Genomic DNA, 22,433 nt, shown 5'->3' on the forward strand with positions numbered 1-22,433 from the left:
GGTGGGAGGGGGGGGGGGGGGGGGGGGAAGGAAGGGGGAGGGAGAGTATAGTACAGGGGTGGGGAGAGTGGATTGGGAGGGTGGAGGTGCGAAAAGTAGAGAGAGCTCTAGATAAGTGTCCTGGTTTCGACTGGGATAGAGTTAATTTTTTTCCTAGTAGCTGGTGCAGTGCTGTTTTTCAGCTTCGGTCTGAGAACAACGCTCACAGCACACTGATGTTTTAGTTGTTGCTAAGTAGCGCTTACCCTGATCAAGGACTTTTCTAGTGTCATGCTCTGCCAATGAGGAGGGGCACAAAAAATGGGAGGAAGCAGAGACAGGACACCTGACCCAAACTGGCCAAAGGGGTATTCCATACCACAGCACGTCACGCCCAGTATATAAACTGGGGGAGTCACCTGGGCGGGACTGATCGTTGCTTTGGTCAGGCTGGGTATCGGTGGTGAGCAATGGCATTGTGCAGTACTTGTGTTTATTTACCCTTTTAGTTTTATATTCTCTGCCTTTGTTATTTCACTTATTATTACTAATAGTAGTAGTATATTGTACTTCAGTTATTAACCTGTTCTTATCTCAGACCATGGGTTTTACATTCTTTTGCTTCTCCTCCACATCCCACCTGGGGTAGGGGGGTGTGAGTGAGTGGCTGCGTGGTACTTGGTTGCCAGCTGTGTTTAAACCAAGACAGTAAGTTTCCTTTTGCATTGCCTACAGCCATGTGTAGCCCGGACTGTTGTAGTTTTGTTAAGCTTTATTCTGTGTGTTCAGTGGGTTGGTTTGTTTAACTGGCATTAGTTCCTTGTTCCTGGGTGAGCTCCCAGCTCTGCAGGCAGTAGGGATTGGTGCCTGCTAGAACAGAGGCAGACAAGGATGCCTCCATCCCACTGTACAACAGTGTCCTGGCAGTGTAACTTGAACTTTGCAGGGCAGTATCCCAGCCCTGCACTTGTAACTTTTTCTGCTCAGCCCTGCCAGGGTAGTCACCTTTCTGGACTGATTGCTGTCCTAGCTGTTGCTAAACAAGGGAGCATTTACTGCTTCCTCCTTCAGACTTCTGCCTGATTGTTGTTAATGTGACCCAATCCATACCTCATTTGGTAAGAAAAACAGGGATGGGAGGAAAGGCTTTCAAGCTACATTACTTAATTATCACTGAAATCTCTGTTGCAGCCTTTTGAGTTCCTGAATGAGCATACTGTATCTAGTAATGTATGTAGAGAAGTACTTAGAGGTGAACATTTTCAGATGCAAATCAATGTTCCTAACGCTTGAAATCCTTGGTCAATGCTACTTTTGCAGGGAACTTCCTGGTGCTTGCATTCACCCACACTTCTTTCTTTTCTGCTCTGCAACAACAGTCTGCTGCAGCTGAAGGCTGACAGCCTGTTCTGCTTCCCATTATTCAGGAAACCTTTTCCAAATTAGAACACCACAACTATTAGAAACTCAAAAAATTGAAAATATCATAGGCAAAAAAATGCATTTGAACTGAACTGAAGATTAAAAATGAAGGGTTCTCAATACACAGCATGTTTCTGGGGACAGGAAAGGTGAGCAGAGGAGCAGGCATACCACTGCACCTGCTGGCTCTTCTGCTTCAGGCTAGTGGCAGCCAGGCAATGGGTACTTACCTGCCTGATTTCAGAGAAAAACATTCTCTCCAGATGCATATTTTCTGGTGGAAAGCCATTGAGAGTGATGTACAGCTAAACAGAAGCAACTGGGAGAGCCATTGTGCAAGGGCCAGTTCTGTTGCTGGTACGTTAAGTGTATTACATGTAAATACAGTGAGATGCTAATGCAGATTTTCATCTAAAAAAAATCAGGGAAGCAAGCTGCACATACTGACACATAGCACAGGAAGTGGGGATCATGAAGACACTAGAATAAAACAGTTTTTAAGACCCTCAATTTTGTCTCTCAGGCTTCACAGAAGACTAGCTACAGGGGTGATGCATCCACCTTTCACCTGGATATCAGAAATGAGCCAACATAGCAAAAGTCTATTGCAATCAATGACAGAGAAAAGTGTAACAACAAAAACAGGAGTGTTCTTTCTAGCCATGTGTTTAATGATTTATTTTTATATTGGCACAGTTAGTCCTGGCTTAGCCCACTTTTTCGGTCTTGTCCAGTTGCAACATCCTTACTGTGTACTGTTGTACTTTCCCACATGCCACCAAGTGACACTAGATTACAAAGTAATGCTTTGAAAGGCCAGCACTTCCTCCCTCCTTCAAAGTTAGACTTTGTCCCTCTTTTCTTTTCTATGCATGCTTTTTTACACTGTTTGTCCATGACTCAAAGCATTCTACGACTGCAGGCACCAGCCATGCTCCTGTCCCAGCCTCTCCTGCACGCTGCAGTGTTTGCACTCACAGTCCTTCAGGCCCTTGCCTCCAACACCTTCATTGCAGCGGTCTATGAACACGCCGTCATCCTGCCGGCTACTGCTGATGAACCTGTTTCTCCTGAGGATGCTTTGGCCCTGATGAACAGCAACATGGATGTCTTGGAAGGGGCCATCAAAGCAGCTGCCCAGCAGGTACTAGATGTATTGTGAGTGCCGTCAATTTGTGTTTTCTGCTCCTGGTTGTCTGTTGATGGGTGAATTCTTGTTGTGCCAGGGTGCCCACATCATTGTGACCCCTGAAGATGGCATTTACGGCTGGCGCTTCACCAGAGAAACCATCTACCCCTACCTGGAGGATATCCCTGATCCAGCGGTGAACTGGATTCCCTGCACTGACCCCACAAGGTGATTTCTTCTGCAGTGATTTATATGTTTTTAAACTAGTGTTTCATGGGGTCATGCATAAGCGGCTCCCAGTAAGTGCCCCAAAACTGCTAATGCTTTTGGTAGGAGAGTAAGTTTCAATTAAAGTTGCATGTGAAGGTAAGTTACATGATGAAATATATAGCATGTCCATGTCTAATTGATGAGGGAACCCCACTGATTTATTTTTATTAGACATTTTAAAGAGAAATTCAAACAATATACAGAATTTGGGTTACTGAACGTAGAGAAAACATCTTTTTTTTTTCACTTTGAAAAGTTTTGATACCAAAATATTCTGCTTCTCATTTGCTTTCAGTTTTTTTCACACTATTTTGAGTAGAACTGATTGTAATTCTTAACACTATTTTTTATTTGTTTTGTTGTTTTGTTTGGGTTTTTTGCAAATGTCATATTCGAACAGAAGCACACCGACCATTTTTGTGAACAGCCAAGAACTAGTTTGTGAGCAGCTAATAGCAGAGGTGATTAGGTTAGTGAGGTTAGTAGTCAAAGTCCAAACCTCTGATAGTTACTAACCCATAAACTTTCAATGTTAGTTTTTCACAATTAAGATAAGATATAGTCCGAATTGCTAGAGTCTCAGTGCTGTAGAATGTGATCTGTCATTTAAGCATCATGTTTCAGCAGGGACAAGCTAACTTATAGTTGAGTGCTGGACTTCAGATCCATACAGCACACAATAAGCGCTGAGCCATAGAACTACAGCTGTGGTCTGCCTTTTAACCATGGCTTTCTGCACCTGCTCAATAATGAGCTGCTTAAAGCATGTTATCATATCTGTGAGGATGTAATTCCTCAATGGCCCAAGAGGAAGATTCACAGTGGGGACAAATGCAGGATGTGCAACTTTTTACTGAGACATATGTAGCTAAAATATGCAGAGTCCTTCAGTGAATGTGGGGTGTGGGGTGGCAGCATGTCTAAGCAGGTGTTTATTCCTGTTCTTCATAGAATCACAGAATGGTTTGGGTTGGAAGGGACCTTAAAGCCCATCTAGTTCCAACCACTCTTGCCATGGGCAGGGACACCTTCCACTAGACCAGGTTGTTCCAAGCCCCGTCCAGCCTTGCCTTGAACACTGCCAGGGGTGGGGCATCCATGATTTCTCTGGGCAACCTGTTCTTCACAGAGTTATTTTTTGTGAAGGTGGTCTATGTGTCTCTTCACTGTTCAAAATCCGGGTTTTCATTAGCAGCTTATGGGAATGTAATGCCTGCCATTACAGTCTGGCATGCCCTATTCCTTGGTGCTATATATGTATCTTACATGACAGTCCTCCTGTGTGACCCATGTACACCTTGCAAAGCCGTATGCGTCGCCACATTACAGAGGGGGTGACTGCTCTTTTACTGGCCTGGTAATGGGCACTTCAGAGGTGCTGCCAGTTTATGGCACATTGTCTGTCATGTCTTGAAATTAATATCCCACTCCTGTTCATGCCATGACTAGAGGACTGTGTGCTCCCATCCATGGGAGGAGACAAATTGCCTTGACCATGTCAGCTGCACTGTTCCACAGCTTGACTCTGCTCCATGTGTTGAGGGCCCAGAGTTATGGTCCTCAGATGCCACCTTCCCAGGCGCTAAGATATTTCTCTTGTGTGACTCCAACTTAGTCTCTTCCTCTGCCCAGTGATTCCTCTCCTGCTCTTTCCCAGCCCTAGGGTTATCTGCTTGCTGCAGAGCATGTTCTGGGTACTGAGGGGTGCTGGCAGGCAGTGCAGGGGTGGCATGTTCCTCTGGATGCCACTGGGAGAGCTCCAGAACCTACATCAAGGTGCAGAAAACAAGCTGAGGGAGTGCTGCAGCAACTCTATGTATCTGCCTGCTCTGCCATGACTGCTGGATTGGAGGAACTGCCCATGTGCCCCCAGCACTCCAGTGATGGACACCGCTGACAGCACAGATTTTGTCAGCCTTTTTTTTTTTTTTCCCCCTGAAATACATCAGATTTGCTCCTGCTCCAGTGCAGGAACGACTCAGCTGCATGGCCAGGAATAACTCCATCTATGTGGTTGCAAACATTGGGGACAAGAAGCCGTGTAACTCCAGCGATCCCAGCTGCCCCAAGGATGGTCGCTATCAGTACAACACTGATGTCATCTTTGACCCAGAGGGGAAACTGGTGGCTCGTTACCACAAGGTAAAGTGGCCCTGGAAAGTCAACTACTTCCAATATGTCTCAGTTTGGCAAGAGAACTAAATGCTAGCCATTATCCCATGGCAGATTTTTGCTTCTGGTAATAATAATTCAAAATAATAGCTCTCTTGCTGTGAACTGTTGACTCCAAATTTGCATTTACTGTCATATTTCTCAAAATATACTAGAATGAAAAAATGATTGCTTAGGACCAATTTAGTGGCATATGGTTTTGTTAACTTCCTCAGTTCATTAACTTCTTATTACTGGAAAACCTGCTCCTTAAGCAGCTTTAGTTTTCAGTGCCGGGTCTCCACTGGCCTACCCCTTCACGTTCCAGGTTTTCAAAATGTTCATCTGCATCTTATCTCACATGAGTAGTCTGATTTAAGGAAGAAAGGCCCTTTGCTATATATTTTTTTTCTGATGATGGTTCAGCACAGTTTTAACACAGTTCAACACAGAACTATCTGGACAAAATCATAGACCTAAGCTAGGTGTAAAAAGAGGTGATGGCATTAAAACATTTGCACCCAATAGAAGTATCTTCTTTCAGCTTTATGTGCCTACCTGCAAGGTTCATTGAAGTTATCTGGGGGCCATGTGCCAGATATTATGCTGACCTAGCTAAACTGAAGTCAGTTATTTATTTAATGCACTTCAGGCACAGTATTACATCTGGTTCTTCAGAGACAATGCCAAGATATTTCTCTGTAAGCAAATTGGGTGAAGGGGCCACTGATAATGTGATTCTGATCCCCCGTGTGCCACTGAATTACAAGTTCAGTAAACCTGAACCTCCCTTCTGGCTTGGTGAACATGTTTATTGTCCAGGCCACCTCAAGATTAAAGGACTCTTTTAGTAAACGTGAATGTGAAGGAAGAAGGAGAATGTTGGAAAGCTGAGAATGCCCAAACTTGCATTTTTCTGTTGGCTGAGATCATCTGCCTCTCCCCCATCACCACAGCCTTTGTTTTCTTCTCTGCTTGGCAGTCTTCCAGTACTGTCTTACACTTCCTGCTGGTGCTCCCAGTACTTCTTGCATCTCCACACCAAGGTCACCAATTCTGTCTCCTGGCACCAGATCCCCTATGCTCCTATTCCATTCTTGCTCTTTTGTGTGTCTTTTAGGTCACCAGAATTATAAACTAGCTGGGGAGAGCGGAGAGATTATTTTTATGGGAGTTGCTGGTGGCTGACAGCAACAGACCTGCAGATAGCCAGTTGCTCTCTTAGCTAGATGCCAGGGCAATGTGTGTCTCCCCATATCCACCTTTTGGGCACTATGGTGATCATGTAATTTTACCCTGACTCCCTACATGTGAAGGCTTCAAAAAACTTCTCTAGTCATTTAGGGAATACTTCCAGAATTGCAGTAAGTGCCTTTAACCAATTTCTCTTTTTTTATCTTCCCGTACAGTACAATCTCTTTATTCCAGAAACGCAGTTTAATTACCCAAAAGAGCCAGAAGCCATCACCTTTGAGACTCCTTTTGGGAAGTTTGGCATTTTCACTTGCTTTGACATCCTTTTCCGTGAGCCTGCTGTTGTCCTGGTGAGTGAGTTGCAAGTGGACACCGTGCTCTTCCCAACAGCTTGGATGAATGTCCTGCCCTTTCTGACTGCGGTTGAGTTTCACTCTGCCTGGGCTATGGGCATGGGTGTCAACTTCCTAGCTGCCAATACACACCACACCAGCGTATCTATGACAGGTAATTCATTCTCACTCTGTCTGAAAAATCTTTATAACCATAAATCTTTATTCCCTGTTCTGCAAGGTGATTTGCAGAAGAATATAGAGTATTTATCTGGAAGGTGAACAGTTTAGTCACCAAATTTTAAACCTGATAAATCCTGTCACATTTAAAATCCTGGTGCCATACAGTGCACAGCAAAACTTGTGTATTTTCTTTTCTTTGCCTTGGGTTCTTAGGATTTTCCTTTCTTTCTTTTAATGCCTCTAAAGAAGTAATCAGTTACTGCCCCATCCACACAAGTAGAAACTACTGAAACTTAGGCTCTTTTCCCCTCCACCTCTAAGTCTGTGATTGCATGCCAAATTGTAAATACACTTGTAAACCACATACATGGCTTCATTTATTCTGGCCAAATGAAAAATTTATTTGTAGTTGTATTTAACACAGTAAAGTGGCAAAGTGTTAAAAACAAATGTTCAGACCTATTGCAGTAACACTGCTAACAAGTCTGCATTTTATTTTATTTTATTTTATTTTATTTTATTAAGAATGTAGCACTGACTTTCTAGAGCGTAGCTTGTGGGATAGCCTATTTTGGTTAGACCAGTATGTTCGCCAAGCTGTGAAAACAGAGTATTTCCTTAGGGCTCCTCATCTGAAATGTCTGATAGGTTTGTGGTCCATTTTACGTGGCTCCTCGGCAGTGCTGGGTATGAGAGACCTTTGGTTTCCTTCTGTCACTTGGCACTTGTCAGGTGCGAATTCGCTGTGTGGGGAGGAGTCCTCAGCCAGTGTAAATGGAGTGGGCAGCCCAGCTGTTATCTTCTGTGTTCACCAGGGTGGGCCTCTGATACTTGTCTGTGTTGTGTTTTGGATGGTCTCAATCAATAGATGGTCCTTTTACATCACTTAGCCAAGAATAAAGGAATTCTCAAGCAACACTGTTGCATACAGGAGAAAAGAGAACGGGGGAGTCCGTAAACACACCATAACATACTCTACCTTTGACTACAGTGAGCAGACCTCACCTAGGGAAATAAATGATATTCTTTGCTAAAGCATGAGCTCTGTGTACTGAGTTGCTAGTGGTCACCTCTGATGAGACTAAAATTTCTGTACTATTTACAAAACAGCGAGTAAAATGGCAGCAGGGACAACTAAAAGACCGATTTGTAATTTTTATTCTGTGTGTACTGACCACTGTGCTTTCCTCAGGGAGTGGTATTTATGCACCAGATGGAGCCAGAGCATACTACTACAATATGAAAACTGAGGATGGTCACCTTCTTGTTGCTGAATTAGATTCACACCCTCGCCTTACTGCTACCTTCCCACTGGCTGTCAACTGGAGCTCATATGCTTTGAGTGTTGAAAGATTCTCACCAAATGACAATGATTTTGGAGGACTCATCTTCCATGACTGGTTCACTTTCACTGAGCTCACTAAGCCTGAGGGGAAACGCACTGTTTGCCAGAAAGACCTCTGCTGTCACTTGCACTACAAGATGTCAGAGAAACGAGAAAATGAAGTTTATGTGCTGGGTGCTTTTGATGGGCTTCATGTTGTTGAAGGACAATACTATCTGCAGGTAATGATTCTTTGGAAGATGGGTACTCTTTTCAGGAATCATCTTTACAGGGAGAAACTTCCAACTCTCTGGGGGAGAAAAGACAATCACTTCCTTGTATGCTGGAGTCCTGATGTCCTACTTTTTAGCAACAGGAAGTAGCTGCTAAGATATCCAAGTCTGCTTACTTTTATATCCAACAGTTGCAGTGGAGAGGTCTCTAAACCTCTTTTAAGTTCCCAGACTGCATTCACCAGGTTTCTTAGGCTTGTAATATTGGATAAATACAGGTTCTCCTTTTTGGCTACCTGCAGCCACTGTTCTGAATATACTCTGTAATCTTCATCAAAGAGTTGCTGTTAAAAAAATCAGTTGATCATACCTATTTTTATGAGATAATCTGATAATTTAGAGTCACAGAGATGTTAATTTTTTGTAATTTCCCAAATCATAGCAATGAAGTTTACTGAAATGGCATATGATGTTTACCGGAAATGTCAACTCTTCTTCTCTTTTAATCAAATGTTAGAGAAGACTGTGAGTTACATCCTGGTTGAATTTGTTTAAAGCCACATTAGAAAATGTTCTTTGCCTTCATAATTAAATTACTGTGCCAGCAGATTATTCTTTTTTCAGTTAATTACTTCTATTTGTCCACATGGTCTTTGCATAGCATCTGGGACAGACACCAGGATATAGGGGGAAGTCTTAGCCAGCAAACAGCTCATCTAATGCTTTTAAGAAGATAGCTTGAATAAATTAATTTCTTAATGAGCTTGCTTAGAAAATTTATTTCAGTGATTATGGAAGTTGCCAGATGGTCTCTACCAGTACTGAATGTTCTGAAGAAAACAGGAATTTCTACTCTTCCTTTTTCTCCTCAGTATTTTTTTCATTTCCTCAAAACATACTGATAGGATTTTATTCTTTATTTCTCTGATTACTTACATTTTAACACAAAACCAAATTTGCTGATGAATAATACTTCTAGTGTTTGCAAATGTTTCTTCTGTCCCACAATATCTGACACAAATAGAAAAACTCCATCACTTGTTAGCAAAACCAGCTAACTTCTTTTGAATCTTCACAGGAGTACTAGATCTATTTCATGTTTCTTCATGATTTCCTTAAACTCTTATCAGCTGGATAATTAACTGTAAGGGCAAAAGTAAAACATTGCTATTCCTACTTTCCTCTGTATGTTGCAACTACTAACACAAACCTGTAACAGAGGATGCTAACTTCATCACCCTGACATATACTCACCAGTGTTTGGATGAAGAACATCAAATTCAGATTTCCGATGGACTACTAGGCCATCTAATGAATTTTCATTAGCAACATATACAAATACCAGTAGGAGGACCTGTGTGTACAGTTGCACAATGTACCCATGATGAGGACTTTGTTTCATCTGCCTGCAATTTCCGTTCACAAACTCATCTTATGAAGCACGTGGGAAAAGAACTTTCATACAAAAGGATTGGTAATTGGAAGAATTAGAGGAAGTGGCAGAATTGGGCTTCAGGGATGAAATAAGGTGCTCTGGCAGCACTTAAGTCAGAAGCAGGTTATTTCTGACTATTAAGGCAATGGAGCTCTGGAATAGCCCCAGTCAGATCAAGGAGTGAAAAAATATGCTACAGCTGTAAAGGAGTTGCTTAACAATTGTGAAAGGATCCTGTGACAGTCACCTGCTCCAACACACACTGGTTTTAAAGACACAAGACTTTCCTACCAGAGTGCTTCCGTCTTGCTAAATATGTTGTTGCATCTTCTCCCCCACAGATCTGCACACTGCTCAAGTGCAAGAGCACAGACCTGAGCACATGTGGGCAGCCGGTGGAGACGGCTCAGACCGAGTTTGAGATGTTCTCCCTCAGTGGCACGTTTGGCACCAACTACGTCTTTCCAGAAGTCTTGTACAGCGGGGTGCAGCTGGCCCCCGGGGAGTTCGAGGTAATGGGACACCCTGGAACTGTGTCATGCTAGGTTCTCTGTAGGATAGTAATGGAATAAACTGTCTCAAAGCAGCCAAAGCGAACTTGCTCATAGTGAATCATCAGATCTATTAAATAGCTTTTAATGAAGTCACTGGTTTGTGTAACAGATATGGTCTGACATACCTTCTTCCTGTTTTGTCATGTTTTTCTGAGCTCTTAGCATGTTTGTGTCTAACCATGTTCTTCTCTTACCTTTGTCAATCAGGTATTGAGTGATGGGCGCTTGATAAGCAAGACAAGACCAACAAAACCAGTCATCACTGTGACGCTTTTTGGACGGTGGTATGAAAAGGATCATCTGAAGCAAGACCCACAACTGCCAGCCTTCTCATGATATGACCATAACTGAAGCTGTATGCTATTAATCCTATGTCCAAATGAGATACAGCATCCTCTACTATAACAATCCCAGTTATATTTCTTCTTTCCAGTTGCACAAACTTCTTATCAATGTCCTTTGTTTGGTAATAATGCAGCAATGTTGTTTTACTGATACCATTTATTGAGAAGTATCTATTTCTATATCATAAAATTACCAATCTTTTATAGTGTAAAACAGCAGCTGTTTTTTTCTCTCTCTGTTTTATGGAAATTCTTTTTCTAGGCCTTGGAAAACCTGTATTGTGGGCCAGAGGATACATTCTTATTAAAAGCAGCATTACATCTTTTATAATTGCAGATTATTATAAGACCAGCAAATAAAACAATTAAAGATGTGATTTGTGACAGGTCTATACAAAAAAGCTTGACAATACTTTGTCTCTGATATACAACCATTTATGCTGACCTATGCAAATGTGCTCCTACCCCACTTATACATCTTTCTACTATTTGTATTTCTTTGGGTTTATTGCCTTTATGTCATTGGTGCACATCACGTGGCACATGGCAGCACAGAATAGTGCATCATGGAGGCTGAGCAGGGACTCCAGTTGAAAAGGCAACCCTGAAACAAAACCTGCCACCACTTCTTGATCAGAACTCAATATGAATCTTCATTTCTTTGAAATCTGCGTTAACCAAAGCTTGGAATTGAAGCCTCAAAGTATTCTGCTTGCCAGTTCTGAACAACAGCTTGCCAACACCTGCTGGCTGCACTAGATGCTATTCAGAGCTGGAACTGCTTGTTCCCAGTGAAGAGGTCACTGAGTGACCTGGTATCATATAGCAGCTCCTCCATCCCATCTTCTCAATTTCTGGCCATATAAAACCAGCATATGTGAAATAAGCCTTGTCCTTTGCTCCTTCATGATGATGCTGGGTGGTGCGGCCCTGCAGATAAATTTGCTGTAGGGATTAGGGGTTTTAGACTTACATTTAAGAACAGCTACTCCTGGTGAGAAGGCACTGTTCACATCTCTGGTTCCTCTTCTTCCCCAGCTATGTTGCTGTAGCTGGACCCTAGTGATCTTCCTTCAGCATATCAGAGTTTAAAGATGTGCATGTTCTGTGGCTGTTAAGAGTGGTCAGAAACCCCTATTAGTCTAATTTCTCCCTCTTTTTCCCTATACTGGCACAATTCCTGGTCTCAGCGTGGTACTCTCAAGCTTCTCAGTCCCATGTACTTCTATTATGGAACTGGTGAGAAATATGGAGTGCAAACACTGTCCAAAGTCCAGCACTGATTATCACTGCTGTGCACCATATGACCTTTTCTGTTTTCAAATGTAAATAGATGCTTTCATGTGACATAACATAGCGTCATCTCTAACATAATGATACGTTTATCAAAAGGCTCAGACAATGTACTCTGACTCATGGAAGCTTAAAATAACTGCTGCTAGAGCCACACTCTCTTAAAACCTTGTTCACCGTTGGAGTCAGTTACTGCGTGACCACAGACTGATCTCAGTCCAGCAAGTGATTATCCAGTGTGACACTCTTCCCATAGGCAAAAACTCAGTGTACTTGTCCCCCAGGAACCAGTGCGTGATACCACAGCACTCTCCCAGGAAAAGGATCTGGATCTAAGGGAGGATATGGCACACAAGAAGGTCTCATCTTGCAATGCAGAAGGGATTCAGCAGAAGAGGCAGTTTCTTCTGATTCATTCACTGCTCATACCAGTCCTCTGCTAAGGGAATGTGTATGCAAGTAGTATCATCCCAACCCTGAATTTGGTGAGTATCTTGAAATTGGAATTTGGTTCATGGCCACTGTGATTTGATTTAGGTGTATTTGTGTGTTGGGTATTTTCCTATAGAAGACTGGCATAAGACATCATGGCACTGAATTCTTTTTTTGCAAAGATTGCATAACACTTATTGTTGTGAAATGTGTTACTGTGTGAAGTGAGTCAAGCATACAGGAAGTAATCCTACGAAATCTACCCATTATCCATGTAACAACTCTGTATAAGACAAGTCTGTGTGTAACCACTGGTAGCAATAAACACTTGTCCAAGGGAAGTGCAGCAGAAAAGCGTTTCGTTACCTGACAGCTGAGTCAGAACCAAAGAAGGTAAGAAATGGGCAACCAGACACACGGGATTTTTGTGCATGTGTAGCTTTAGCTTCAAGATTTCTGCTGGAGTGATATACAGACATAAGAAAGCAGATTGCAATAGGCAAAAATTAGAAATTGTGGCTCCCATTCATGATGCTTTTCCAACAGAGACCTTTGGGACCAGAGTTTTTCAGAGCTCAGAGTGGTGTGCTCACAGCACTCAGCTCAGAGGGTTGCGCTGACGACTGCTTAGACAAACAGCCTGCCAGGCAGCTCCGCTGCGATGTGGAGCTGCCCGCAGAGGCCACAGAACCCAGGGCCAGAGCTGTGGTGAGCTGAGGCAGCACAGGCAGTGACGGTGCGGCAGCACCGAGCTCGGGGCCAGCCACCTGCCTCCCACAGCCCTGCCTGCAGCCCCCCTGTGCCCTCCGGGAATGTGGCAATGCTGGTCTTCACTGAGATTTCCCAGGCTCTGGCTTGTTGTGACCTGGGCTTGCCTTGAGCTGCATTACTACAGCAATGCCACACCTGCATCATTCGCAGATCTGGCAAGCGATGCGTTTCTTTGGCTGCAGCACAGTGGTGACTTCTCTGCTGGTGGAGCAAGGCAGGATTGCTCAGTGCTGTGGCTCTCTTTCCTTTGATGTGTGAGGCTTTCCGGGCAGGGTGAAGGCATCTCCTGGTGTCGGCTTTCTGCTGCTCCCGGGAATTCCCAGGTTTCTGCAAGAATTTCCTTTTAAGTCCCCTGACTTTGCTTGTCCCCGTCCTCCTCCTGAGCGACTTCCAGGCTCCAGACATGGGGCTCCCTAAAGCTCATACCTGTGCTGTGCTTTTGGTGCTGTCTGCTCTGCAGGCCTGTGCCCTGGACAGCTACATCGCAGGTTTCAGTATCATAGAATCGCCGAAGTGCCAGTTTGTCCTGAGGAGGGTTCATAGAATCATAGAATGGTTTGGGTTAGAAGGGACTATAAAGCTCATTTAGTTCCAAGCCCCCTGCCATGGGCAGGGACACCTTCCACTAGGCCAAGTTGCTCCAAGCCCCGTCCAGCCTGGATTTGAACACTGTCAGGGATGGGGCATTCACAAGTTCCCTCGGCAACCTGTGACAGTGTGTCACTAGCCTCATGGTGAAGGATTTCTTCCTAATGTCTAATGTAAACCTATCCAGTTTCAGCTTAAAGCCATTACACGTTGTCCTGTCACTACATGCCCTTTTAAAAAGTCCCTCTCCATGTTTCTTGTCAGCCCCCTTTAGGTATTGGTATTTTAGTGGTATATATAGGTATTTTCTAATTTATTGATATATATAGGTATTTTATTTCTAAAATTCTATACAATAATTGTTTCCATGAGTCCTGATTTCAGACACATTGCTTTGTATGACTAATTTCAAATTGTTTATTGTGCAAAAAATGCCTTTTGTGACAAAGAGTAGTATAAACCCCCCCTGTATTGTTTAATTCTGTCTCAGGAAGCAAGCTAGTATGTTAGCTCTAGGCAGAGAGATCAGCACAGTTGAAGCATTAGTTTGCATTGCAGTTTGAGTCCAGGAGGGAGGGCACTCTCAGGGCACCTGCTACAACTATAATAAGCTATTGACTTATGACATGATAATCGTATCTTGGGCTGCATCCAAAGAAGCATGGCCAGCAGGTCAAGGGAGATGATTCTGCCTCTCTACTCTGCTCTTGTGAGACCTCACCTGGAGTACTGCAGTGAGCTCTGGAGTCAAGGAAAGACATGGACCTGTTGGAGAAGGTCCAGAGTTGAGCCACAGGAAGGATCAGAGAGATGGAGGACCTCTCCTATGAGGAAAGGCTGAGAGAGTTGGGGTTGTTCAGCCTGAAGAAGAGAAAACTCCAGGGAGACCTTATTGCAGCTTTCAGTTCTTAAAAGGGGCCTGTAAGAAATAAGGGGAAAGACTTTTTAGCAGGGCCTGTTGCAACAGGATGAGGGGTAACAGTTTTAAACTAAAAGCGGAGAGATTCAGGCTGGATGTGAGGAAGAAATTCTTTACAATAGGGGTGGTAAAACACTGGAACAGGTTGCCCAGAGAGGTGGATGGCGCCCCATCCCTGGAAAAGTTCAGTCAGGTTGGATGGGGCTCTGAGCAACCTGATCTAGATGAAGATGTCCCTGCTCACTGCAGGGTGTTTGGACTAGATGACCTCTGAAGGTCCCTTCCACACCAAACTGTTCTATGATTCTAAGTGATGAATTAATTTCTTGTTCTGCTTTGCTTTACTGTCGATCTCAACCATGAGTTTTCTGATTCTCCTCCCCATCTCACCAGGGGAGAGTGAGCGAGCACCTGTGTGGGGCTCTTGCCTGCTGGACCTTCGAAGGTCCCTTCCATCTCAAAGTATTTGATGATTCTATGATGATTCTATATGATTGATGAAAGGCAGGAAGCATGGCAGCACCATGTGTCTTACAAGTGCAGAGCAATCAGCTATGATCTCAAACATGAGGGCTGTACTTCAGGCAGGCAGACTGCCTTCAGCACTGGCTGAATTTTTAACTGATAGCAGACACATGCTGTAAGGTTATATGGAGTAATGGGTCATAACTAAGGCAATCTAGGCTCATCTCAAGAGGGATTTGGAAGCATGGATAGGTATGTAGAAATGGAGTGTTCATTCCACAGAGCCACTTGCAGATCAGCATTGCTTCTGACATGCACTCTTAGCCTTTTGTTCATCTTTTATTTACAGCATTTCAAATTAGAAACAAGATCCAATGTCTAGAAATGTTTCTTGGACTTCTTACTGTAAATAAATATTCTAATTGTTGGCAGAACCTTCCCAGATTACTCAATAGATTATTTCCTTTACTCCTCCTCTTTCTATCTGGTTTATATTCCCCAAGCCCAATCTACGAGCTGTGAGGCACCAGCCATGCTCCTGTCCCAGCCTCTCCTGCACGCTGCAGTGTTTGCACTCACAGTCCTTCAGGCCCTTGCCTCCAACACCTTCATTGCAGCGGTCTATGAACACGCCGTCATCCTGCCGGCTACTGCTGATGAACCTGTTTCTCCTGAGGATGCTTTGGCCCTGATGAACAGCAACATGGATGTCTTGGAAGGGGCCATCAAAGCAGCTGCCCAGCAGGTACTAGATGTATTGTGAGTGCCGTCAATTTGTGTTTTCTGCTCCTGGTTGTCTGTTGATGGGTGAATTCTTGTTGTGCCAGGGTGCCCACATCATTGTGACCCCTGAAGATGGCATTTACGGCTGGCGCTTCACCAGAGAAACCATCTACCCCTACCTGGAGGATATCCCTGATCCAGCGGTGAACTGGATTCCCTGCACTGACCCCACAAGGTGATTTCTCCTGCAGTGATTTATATGTTTTTAAACTAATGTCTCATGGGGTCATGAGGTGCTCCCAATAAATGCCCCAAGCCTGCTAATTCTTTTAATCTATGAAAAAATCCCAAGCACTGTAGAAATGAGGTGTATCAAAAAGAATGCTTAATTAGATGGTAATGGGATTATGCAAGGTAAAAATCATTGCGACACTTTCACTTTCAAAGATTGCAAAAGGAGAAAAATGAGGAAATATTAGGCAAAATCGATTATTAAAACATGCAAAACTTTATCTCTTCAGATCAATTGTGAAAATCTTCTGTAAGTGTCCTATCAGATGCACAGATTAGACAAGGTGATTCAGTCCTCATTACATGTGGCTGGGTGATTTCTAAATCATATTGTACAAAGTATTTATCTAGATCTGAAAGAAGTGTCTTTTAGAAATCCAGCTGCCTGCACAGTCTGCTGTGTTACACAGGGCTGCTCTGAGTGATGTCACGAGGGCACATCAAGAGGACCGAGTCCATCTCCAAGTTAAGCTTTTGTATTCTACTTTTCTGAGGCTTTATGAAACTATATATTAGTAGCCCTCAGCTCTAAAAGCTGTGGTCACTTTTTACTAGACGGTTATGGGCAGCTACCTTAAACAGAGTGAAGAGTCTGAAAAAAAGGCTGAAATAACCTTTTGAAATCAAAGCTTAGAGCTGCCTGAAAATTTAAGTTACTTCAAATTTATGCCTACATGCTGATTTATTCTCTCATTTGTTTTCTGAAGATGTCCATATCTTAGTATGTGTGTTAGTATGGAATTAAATTCACACAGAAAACAACATTGTTAAGGATACAGAAAAGAAGAACACAGGGAGACCAGTTTTTAAAGGTGAAAATGACTGACAATTTAAAATGATGCTATGAACAGAAGCTACTATTTGATCTATCCCTTTCCAGCATCTGGGGATGTGGAGCTAGTGGAATAGTAATTTGAAATACATTTCTTCCATATCTTAATATAAACTTGTAAATTTTTTTCTTTTTTTTTCTATTCCCTAAAATGCATCAGATTTGCGCCTGCTCCAGTGCAGGAACGACTCAGCTGCATGGCCAGGAATAACTCCATCTATGTGGTTGCAAACATTGGGGACAAGAAGCCGTGTAACTCCAGCGATCCCAGCTGCCCCAAGGATGGTCGCTATCAGTACAACACTGATGTCATCTTTGACCCAGAGGGGAAACTGGTGGCTCGTTACCACAAGGTAAGGAGGCACTTCACATCACCTGGTCATTGACTATCAGTACATTTTTAATCTCGCTGGTACCAATTTCAACCGGTTTACACAATAATTTTACATTATTGTTGAATGACAACCAATCCAGGATGATCCAATGAAAGAATCTTATGGACAGAAGGTAAAGCAGGCAAGTGTTTGCTCGATCAGGTGTTATTCCTGGGAGCATTGCAGTAGCAGAGTTCATGACAGACACCAAACACTTAAGGGCTATGTTTATGATAGTAAATGGGAAAAAAGCAGTGACAGTTTTCCATACTCAGTAAATGTTAGCTGGTCCTCAGTACGCTTTTAGGCAAGCTAAATAGAGCTTTAGCAGGTGACGTCTTGGCAGGGTTTAGCAGTTTGGATTGGCTGGGCATTGCTTCCAGGAGGCAGATGGGGCACAGCCACCTCATTTTGCAGGGGGAGAGTGGTAGCTGGATGAATGCAAACCCACTGATCAGCCAGCTCAGGTATCTCAACCCCCAACTTTGCCTTAAAACCTATCTCAGATATGAAAGTAGATGTTCATAATCTTGCTTTATTTTTAGTTTCTAATATGGCATTTTCTTCACCTGCAGTACAACCTGTTCAGAGGAGAAACCCAGTTTAATTACCCAAAAGAGCCAGAAGCCATCACCTTTGAGACCCCCTTTGGGAAGTTTGGCATTTTCACTTGCTTTGACATCCTTTTCCGTGAGCCTGCTGTGGTCCTGGTGAGAGAGTTGCAGGTGGACACCGTGCTCTTCCCAACAGCTTGGATGAATGTCCTGCCCTTTCTGACTGCGGTTGAGTTTCACTCTGCTTGGGCTATAGGCATGGGTGTCAATTTACTTTCAGCAAATACTCACAACATCAGCTTTGCAATGACAGGTGAGTTGCATTTGGGAAAAAGGAAATTGTCTTCTAAGTACTTCATTCAGAAGCAGGCGGAAATGTTTTACAAATAATGAAGTCTATGGAAAATAATATTTTTATCAGAATAAAAATCTTCTTGATGTTGTATTTATTGTATTAAACAGTTTCAGGAAAGAAAATGTTGATTATTCCGGGAGATTGTAAATTAGAAAGTCCATGACATGAAAATTTGATAATTTAAAAGTGAAATTTTGTTTAAAAAATAGGACAAAGTTTTACTTAAATTTTCAGCCTTTCATTTAGAAGCAGCATTTTGAGTTTAAAATTCAATCAACATTTTAAAAAAAAAAGTTTTAAACAGAACTTAATAACCAAAAACTAAAAGGAGGATTCCTCTTGTATATTGAATAAAACATTTTCAGTTTTTGTGGCTGTTGAATAATTAGAGATATTTATCTTTTGGTTTTATCTGAATAGATATTTACTGCCACTTTTTTCTGTCAACTAAGAAAACATTGCTGTAGCTGCATCTGTAACTCTCCTGAAGCCAAAGTGAAAGCCAGAAAGGAACTTTTATGTTCTAAATAGACAGAGCTGAGTTTAAGCCACTGCCCTTGGTTTCCTTCCATGTAATTACCCCCATGGCTTCCTTCTTTGGCAAATATGCCACTCTTAGAGCTCTGATTTATCTTTAAATGAATCTAAGTTCTTTACAAAACAAAAAAAAGGAGATGGTCCTGTGTCAAATTGCCAAATTGCCATACAAGGCTCAGTTTCAAAATCCAACAAAGCGCAAGAACGGTGAAGTTTAGGTCACATTTTTACACTGTGTTGGGCATTTTAGCCATTCTGTGCTTTAAAATTCTTCCAAAATTCTCTGTGACATGTTGACTGAAAATAACATCATTGAGCAACCCCACTGGTGTGTCATGGGGGGAAGCTGTCCCCCCTGATGAGCCGTTCTGGGGGTGCCAACTGACAGAGGACTGGTGGGTGTCCTTGACAGGCAGTGGGCTGTTCACACCGGAGGGACCCGTTGCCTACCATTACGACAGTGAGACTGATGAGGGGCGTCTCCTGGTAGCAGAGCTGAGTGCTCAACCCCGTCTTTCCCCCAACTACCCCCCGGCCATCAACTGGAGCTTGTATGCCACAAGCATCAAGAAATTTCCAGAAGAAGACACATTTCTGGGAGCTGTTCGGAAGGATATATTCACTTTCAGTGAACTCAGGCACAAAGGTAGAAATTACACAGTTTGCCAAGGAGACCTCTGCTGTCATTTGATCTATCAGATGTCAAACATGAGCAAAGATGAAGTTTATGTCCTGGGCGCATTTGATGGGCTTCATGGTTCTCTCATAAAATACCACTGGCAGGTAACTGTTTTTGTAGAGGGGAGTGTAGGTTGTATATGCCTACATCCCAACCACCCTAGAATACATGTTCATTACTGCATTGTGAGAACTTTTCTTGTTATCAAAACCAGCTCTTGATTGTTGAGAGCTTAGTGGTATTTTGCCTTTCTGTATCTTCCTCCCTGCAGATATGCACTCTGCTCAAGTGCAAGAGCACAGATCCAGAAACATGCGGGCAGCCGGTGGAGACGGCTCAGACCAGGTTTGAGATGTTCTCCCTCAGTGGCACGTTTGGCACCAACTACATCTTTCCAGAAGTCTTGTACAGCGGGGTGCAGCTGGCCCCCGGGGAGTTCGAGGTAATGGGACACCCTGGAACTGTTTGACACAAGATTTTCCAAGCTGTAGTGCTAGAAACCAATAGGGCAGCAAAATTCCATCTAAGACCCATTGTCTTTGGTTCTTCAGACCATAACTGAAGGGAACATTTAAAAGGATAGATTGAACTAACCCTTACTTGTGAGAACATATAAATGCTAAGGTCAAGAATCTTCCAGTGTATTCTTTTGCAGACATGCCTTCCCACTTTAGGTCCCAAATCTATAAATAGCAGCTTTCAAGGAGCTATTTTCTACAGGTTTCTGCTAATGGAAAATGTAGGAAATAAAGAAATCAAATGCTCTGAGAAATTGTCCAAGCAAGAACAGTTACTGAGTATCATGCATAAAGAGCAGAGACCCTATGCAGTTAAAAATGTTAAAGGGGGTTTTGACCGTTTGGTAGGGTTATTTTCTTTTATTTGAAACTTCATCATATGTTTTTGCCAAAATATGTTTTCATTCATAAACTTTAGATTACATTTTTACAAGTGGCTAGATGAAATCCTAATTGATTTGGAAGAGGTATGTAATAGCTCACAAGAGACAATGAAGACAGTGCAAAAGACTTGAAAAGTTTTAGGGGAAACAAGGGTGATTTTTTTACAAGGTAGGTCATCTTGCATGTTTGTTTTGAAAGGGACTTCTGTAAAATCATACACTTATTGGTATGCTAAAATATGGCCATAGTCTAACTTAAAATAATAGAGAGAACTGGGGTTGTTCAGCCTGGAGATGATAAGGCTCTGGGGAGACCTTAGAGCAGCTTCCAGTACCTAAAGATGGCCAATAAGAAATCTAGAAAGGGACTTTTTACAAGTGCATGTAGTGACAGGACAAGGAGAAATGGCTTTATGCTGACTGAGGAGAGATTTAGATTAGACTTTAGGAAAAAAAATTCACTATGAGGGTGGTGAGGCACTGGCACAGGTTGCCCAGAGAAGTTTTGTCTGCTCCATCCCTGGCAGTGTTCAAGGCCAGGTTGGACGGGGCTTTGAACAACCTAGTCTAGTGGAAGGGGTCCCTGCCCCTGGCAGGGGGGGGGGGGGACTGTAGGCAGGGGGGTTGGAACTTGATGATCTTTCAGGTCTTTTCCAACCCAAACCATTCTATGATATTTTCTTAATTAATACATGCTTAGTATTTGTTACAGAGACTCTTAAAAAGTTGCACGTGTTCGCCGTCTATGAACCACAGTGATTTCAAATTGATCTGTAAAAAGTGACTAAGAAAAGCAACATATGGTCAATAGCTTGAAATACCAATCCTCCATCTTGAAATTATTTTGGGGTCTACAAATTGAGAAAGATTTCAAATTACTGCCCTAGATACGTGTATAACCTTCATTGCCATGTATGAGGAACTTTCCCCAGAGATGCAGCTGGAGGAAATTTTAAAGACCTTCAGGTCTGAGGGAACGTGGCAAAGCTATTGCAGCACCAGAGATAATTCTGGTTTCTTTCATTCTCATGATCATATTGTAAAAGTGCTGCATCAAAATATTCGACGTCTAAGGCCTACCCTTTCTGTACTGTGCAATATTGCTATTCTGTTAGTGGACTGTTAGTATCATTCTTTCCATTTTCAACTAGGTGCTACGTGATGGACGTTTGAAAAGTAAGCATGGCACATCAAAACCACTCATAACAGCAACACTTTTTGGAAGGTTTTATGAAAAGGACCTGCCTCATCCTCTGCGAACATCTACATCCCATAACTCAGCTGTTACACAGTCACCATAGACAGAAGGGGAATTTCCTGCACTGATCCACCTTCTCATGAGTCATGGCAGTTATCCTGTATCATTCCTGTTCTGCAATCTTGCGCTTCCACTCAGCAGCCATATTAGTTGGATTTATTTAGGAGAAAACGATGTGATCACTCAGTTGTGTGTACCTTGTTAGTAACGCTTGAGCCACTGCAATTATTTTCAATATGAATGCTCTGTCACATGACATCTTTAATTAGAGATTTTTTTTTCCCCAAGGATAACATGTAGATTGCCAGGATAGCACTAGAAAGAAGACTGATACTGAAATGTGTGACATGTGAAGTCTGTAGAGTTGCCACCGAACAAATCTTTTCTAAGGAAGACTTTCTGTCCCTTTCGCCCCTGCCTGTTTTTTACACTGCACCAAGTGTCCATGTTTCTCAGCCTTACACACCAGCCAGTAGGGCCTCCCTAATACCTGATGGGCCTTTGCCTCATTTTCACCAAGGGACTCCACAATGAAGAGAAAAACAGATTCAAAATAGTTTTAGGTGCAACCTTAGGGAGAGAGTGGGCCTCCAAAATCCACACAGGCACTGTCTGCCTGAACTCTGTAAAGCTTCTTCAGTTCTTCAGTCCCTCTGAGCTTGCATTGCTTTGTGCATGACAGATGCATGCTGGGTCCAATGCTTTTCAGATCAGACTTACAGTATATACATGGTATACTAACACATTCTCCTGGGTATTTGGCAGTGTTTAGTACCTGAAGCGTATTTTACCATTTAGTGTGAGAAATGGGCATTATTTGGAACTTGTAGCAATGATATGACACTCCTGGGCCTAATTTCTATTGTGTTCTGCAGCAAACAGGTCTCATTCACACCACATGCATACACCTT

The 22,433-nt window shown here is 42.8% G+C and overlaps 2 protein-coding genes across 2 annotated transcripts; both read left to right on the forward strand.

The window, feature by feature from the left end:
* Positions 1-2,327: 2,327 nt before the first annotated feature.
* Positions 2,328-10,687, forward strand: LOC104407474 (pantetheinase-like). The gene is made up of 7 exons (XM_010016773.1): positions 2,328-2,545; positions 2,628-2,758; positions 4,750-4,942; positions 6,361-6,652; positions 7,853-8,226; positions 9,994-10,164; positions 10,414-10,687. The coding sequence occupies exons 1-7, from the start codon at positions 2,333-2,335 to the stop codon at positions 10,540-10,542; spliced, it is 1,503 nt and encodes a 500-aa protein (XP_010015075.1). The 5' UTR covers positions 2,328-2,332; the 3' UTR covers positions 10,543-10,687.
* Positions 10,688-13,485: 2,798 nt separating this feature from the next.
* LOC104407476 (vascular non-inflammatory molecule 2-like) lies at positions 13,486-21,565 on the forward strand. The gene is made up of 8 exons (XM_010016775.1): positions 13,486-13,534; positions 15,636-15,763; positions 15,846-15,976; positions 17,025-17,217; positions 17,814-18,105; positions 19,097-19,467; positions 19,635-19,805; positions 21,416-21,565. Exons 2-8 carry the CDS (start codon positions 15,710-15,712, stop codon positions 21,563-21,565), a joined length of 1,362 nt encoding a protein of 453 aa, XP_010015077.1. The 5' UTR covers positions 13,486-13,534; positions 15,636-15,709.
* The last annotated feature ends 868 nt before the right edge of the window (positions 21,566-22,433 follow it).

Source organism: Nestor notabilis, unplaced genomic scaffold (genome assembly GCF_000696875.1).
Source record: "Nestor notabilis isolate BGI_N333 unplaced genomic scaffold, ASM69687v1 scaffold6286, whole genome shotgun sequence".
Taxonomy (NCBI): domain Eukaryota; kingdom Metazoa; phylum Chordata; class Aves; order Psittaciformes; family Psittacidae; genus Nestor; species Nestor notabilis.

What these genes read in the sequence shown, in the direction of transcription:
- LOC104407476 (XM_010016775.1), top strand. Translation starts at nt 15,710, where the DNA reads ATGAACAGCAACATGGATGTCTTGGAAGGGGCCATCAAAGCAGCTGCC. An exon ending in TCAAAGCAGCTGCCCAGCAG is followed by an intron (nt 15,764 to 15,845) that starts GTACTAGATGTA and finishes TTGTTGTGCCAG; the next exon opens with GGTGCCCACATCATTGTGAC. An exon ending in TGGTGGCTCGTTACCACAAG is followed by an intron (nt 17,218 to 17,813) that starts GTAAGGAGGCAC and finishes CTTCACCTGCAG; the next exon opens with TACAACCTGTTCAGAGGAGA.
- LOC104407474 (XM_010016773.1), top strand. Translation starts at nt 2,333, where the DNA reads ATGCTCCTGTCCCAGCCTCTCCTGCACGCTGCAGTGTTTGCACTCACA. An exon ending in CACCAGCGTATCTATGACAG is followed by an intron (nt 6,653 to 7,852) that starts GTAATTCATTCT and finishes TGCTTTCCTCAG; the next exon opens with GGAGTGGTATTTATGCACCA. An exon ending in AAGGACAATACTATCTGCAG is followed by an intron (nt 8,227 to 9,993) that starts GTAATGATTCTT and finishes TCTCCCCCACAG; the next exon opens with ATCTGCACACTGCTCAAGTG.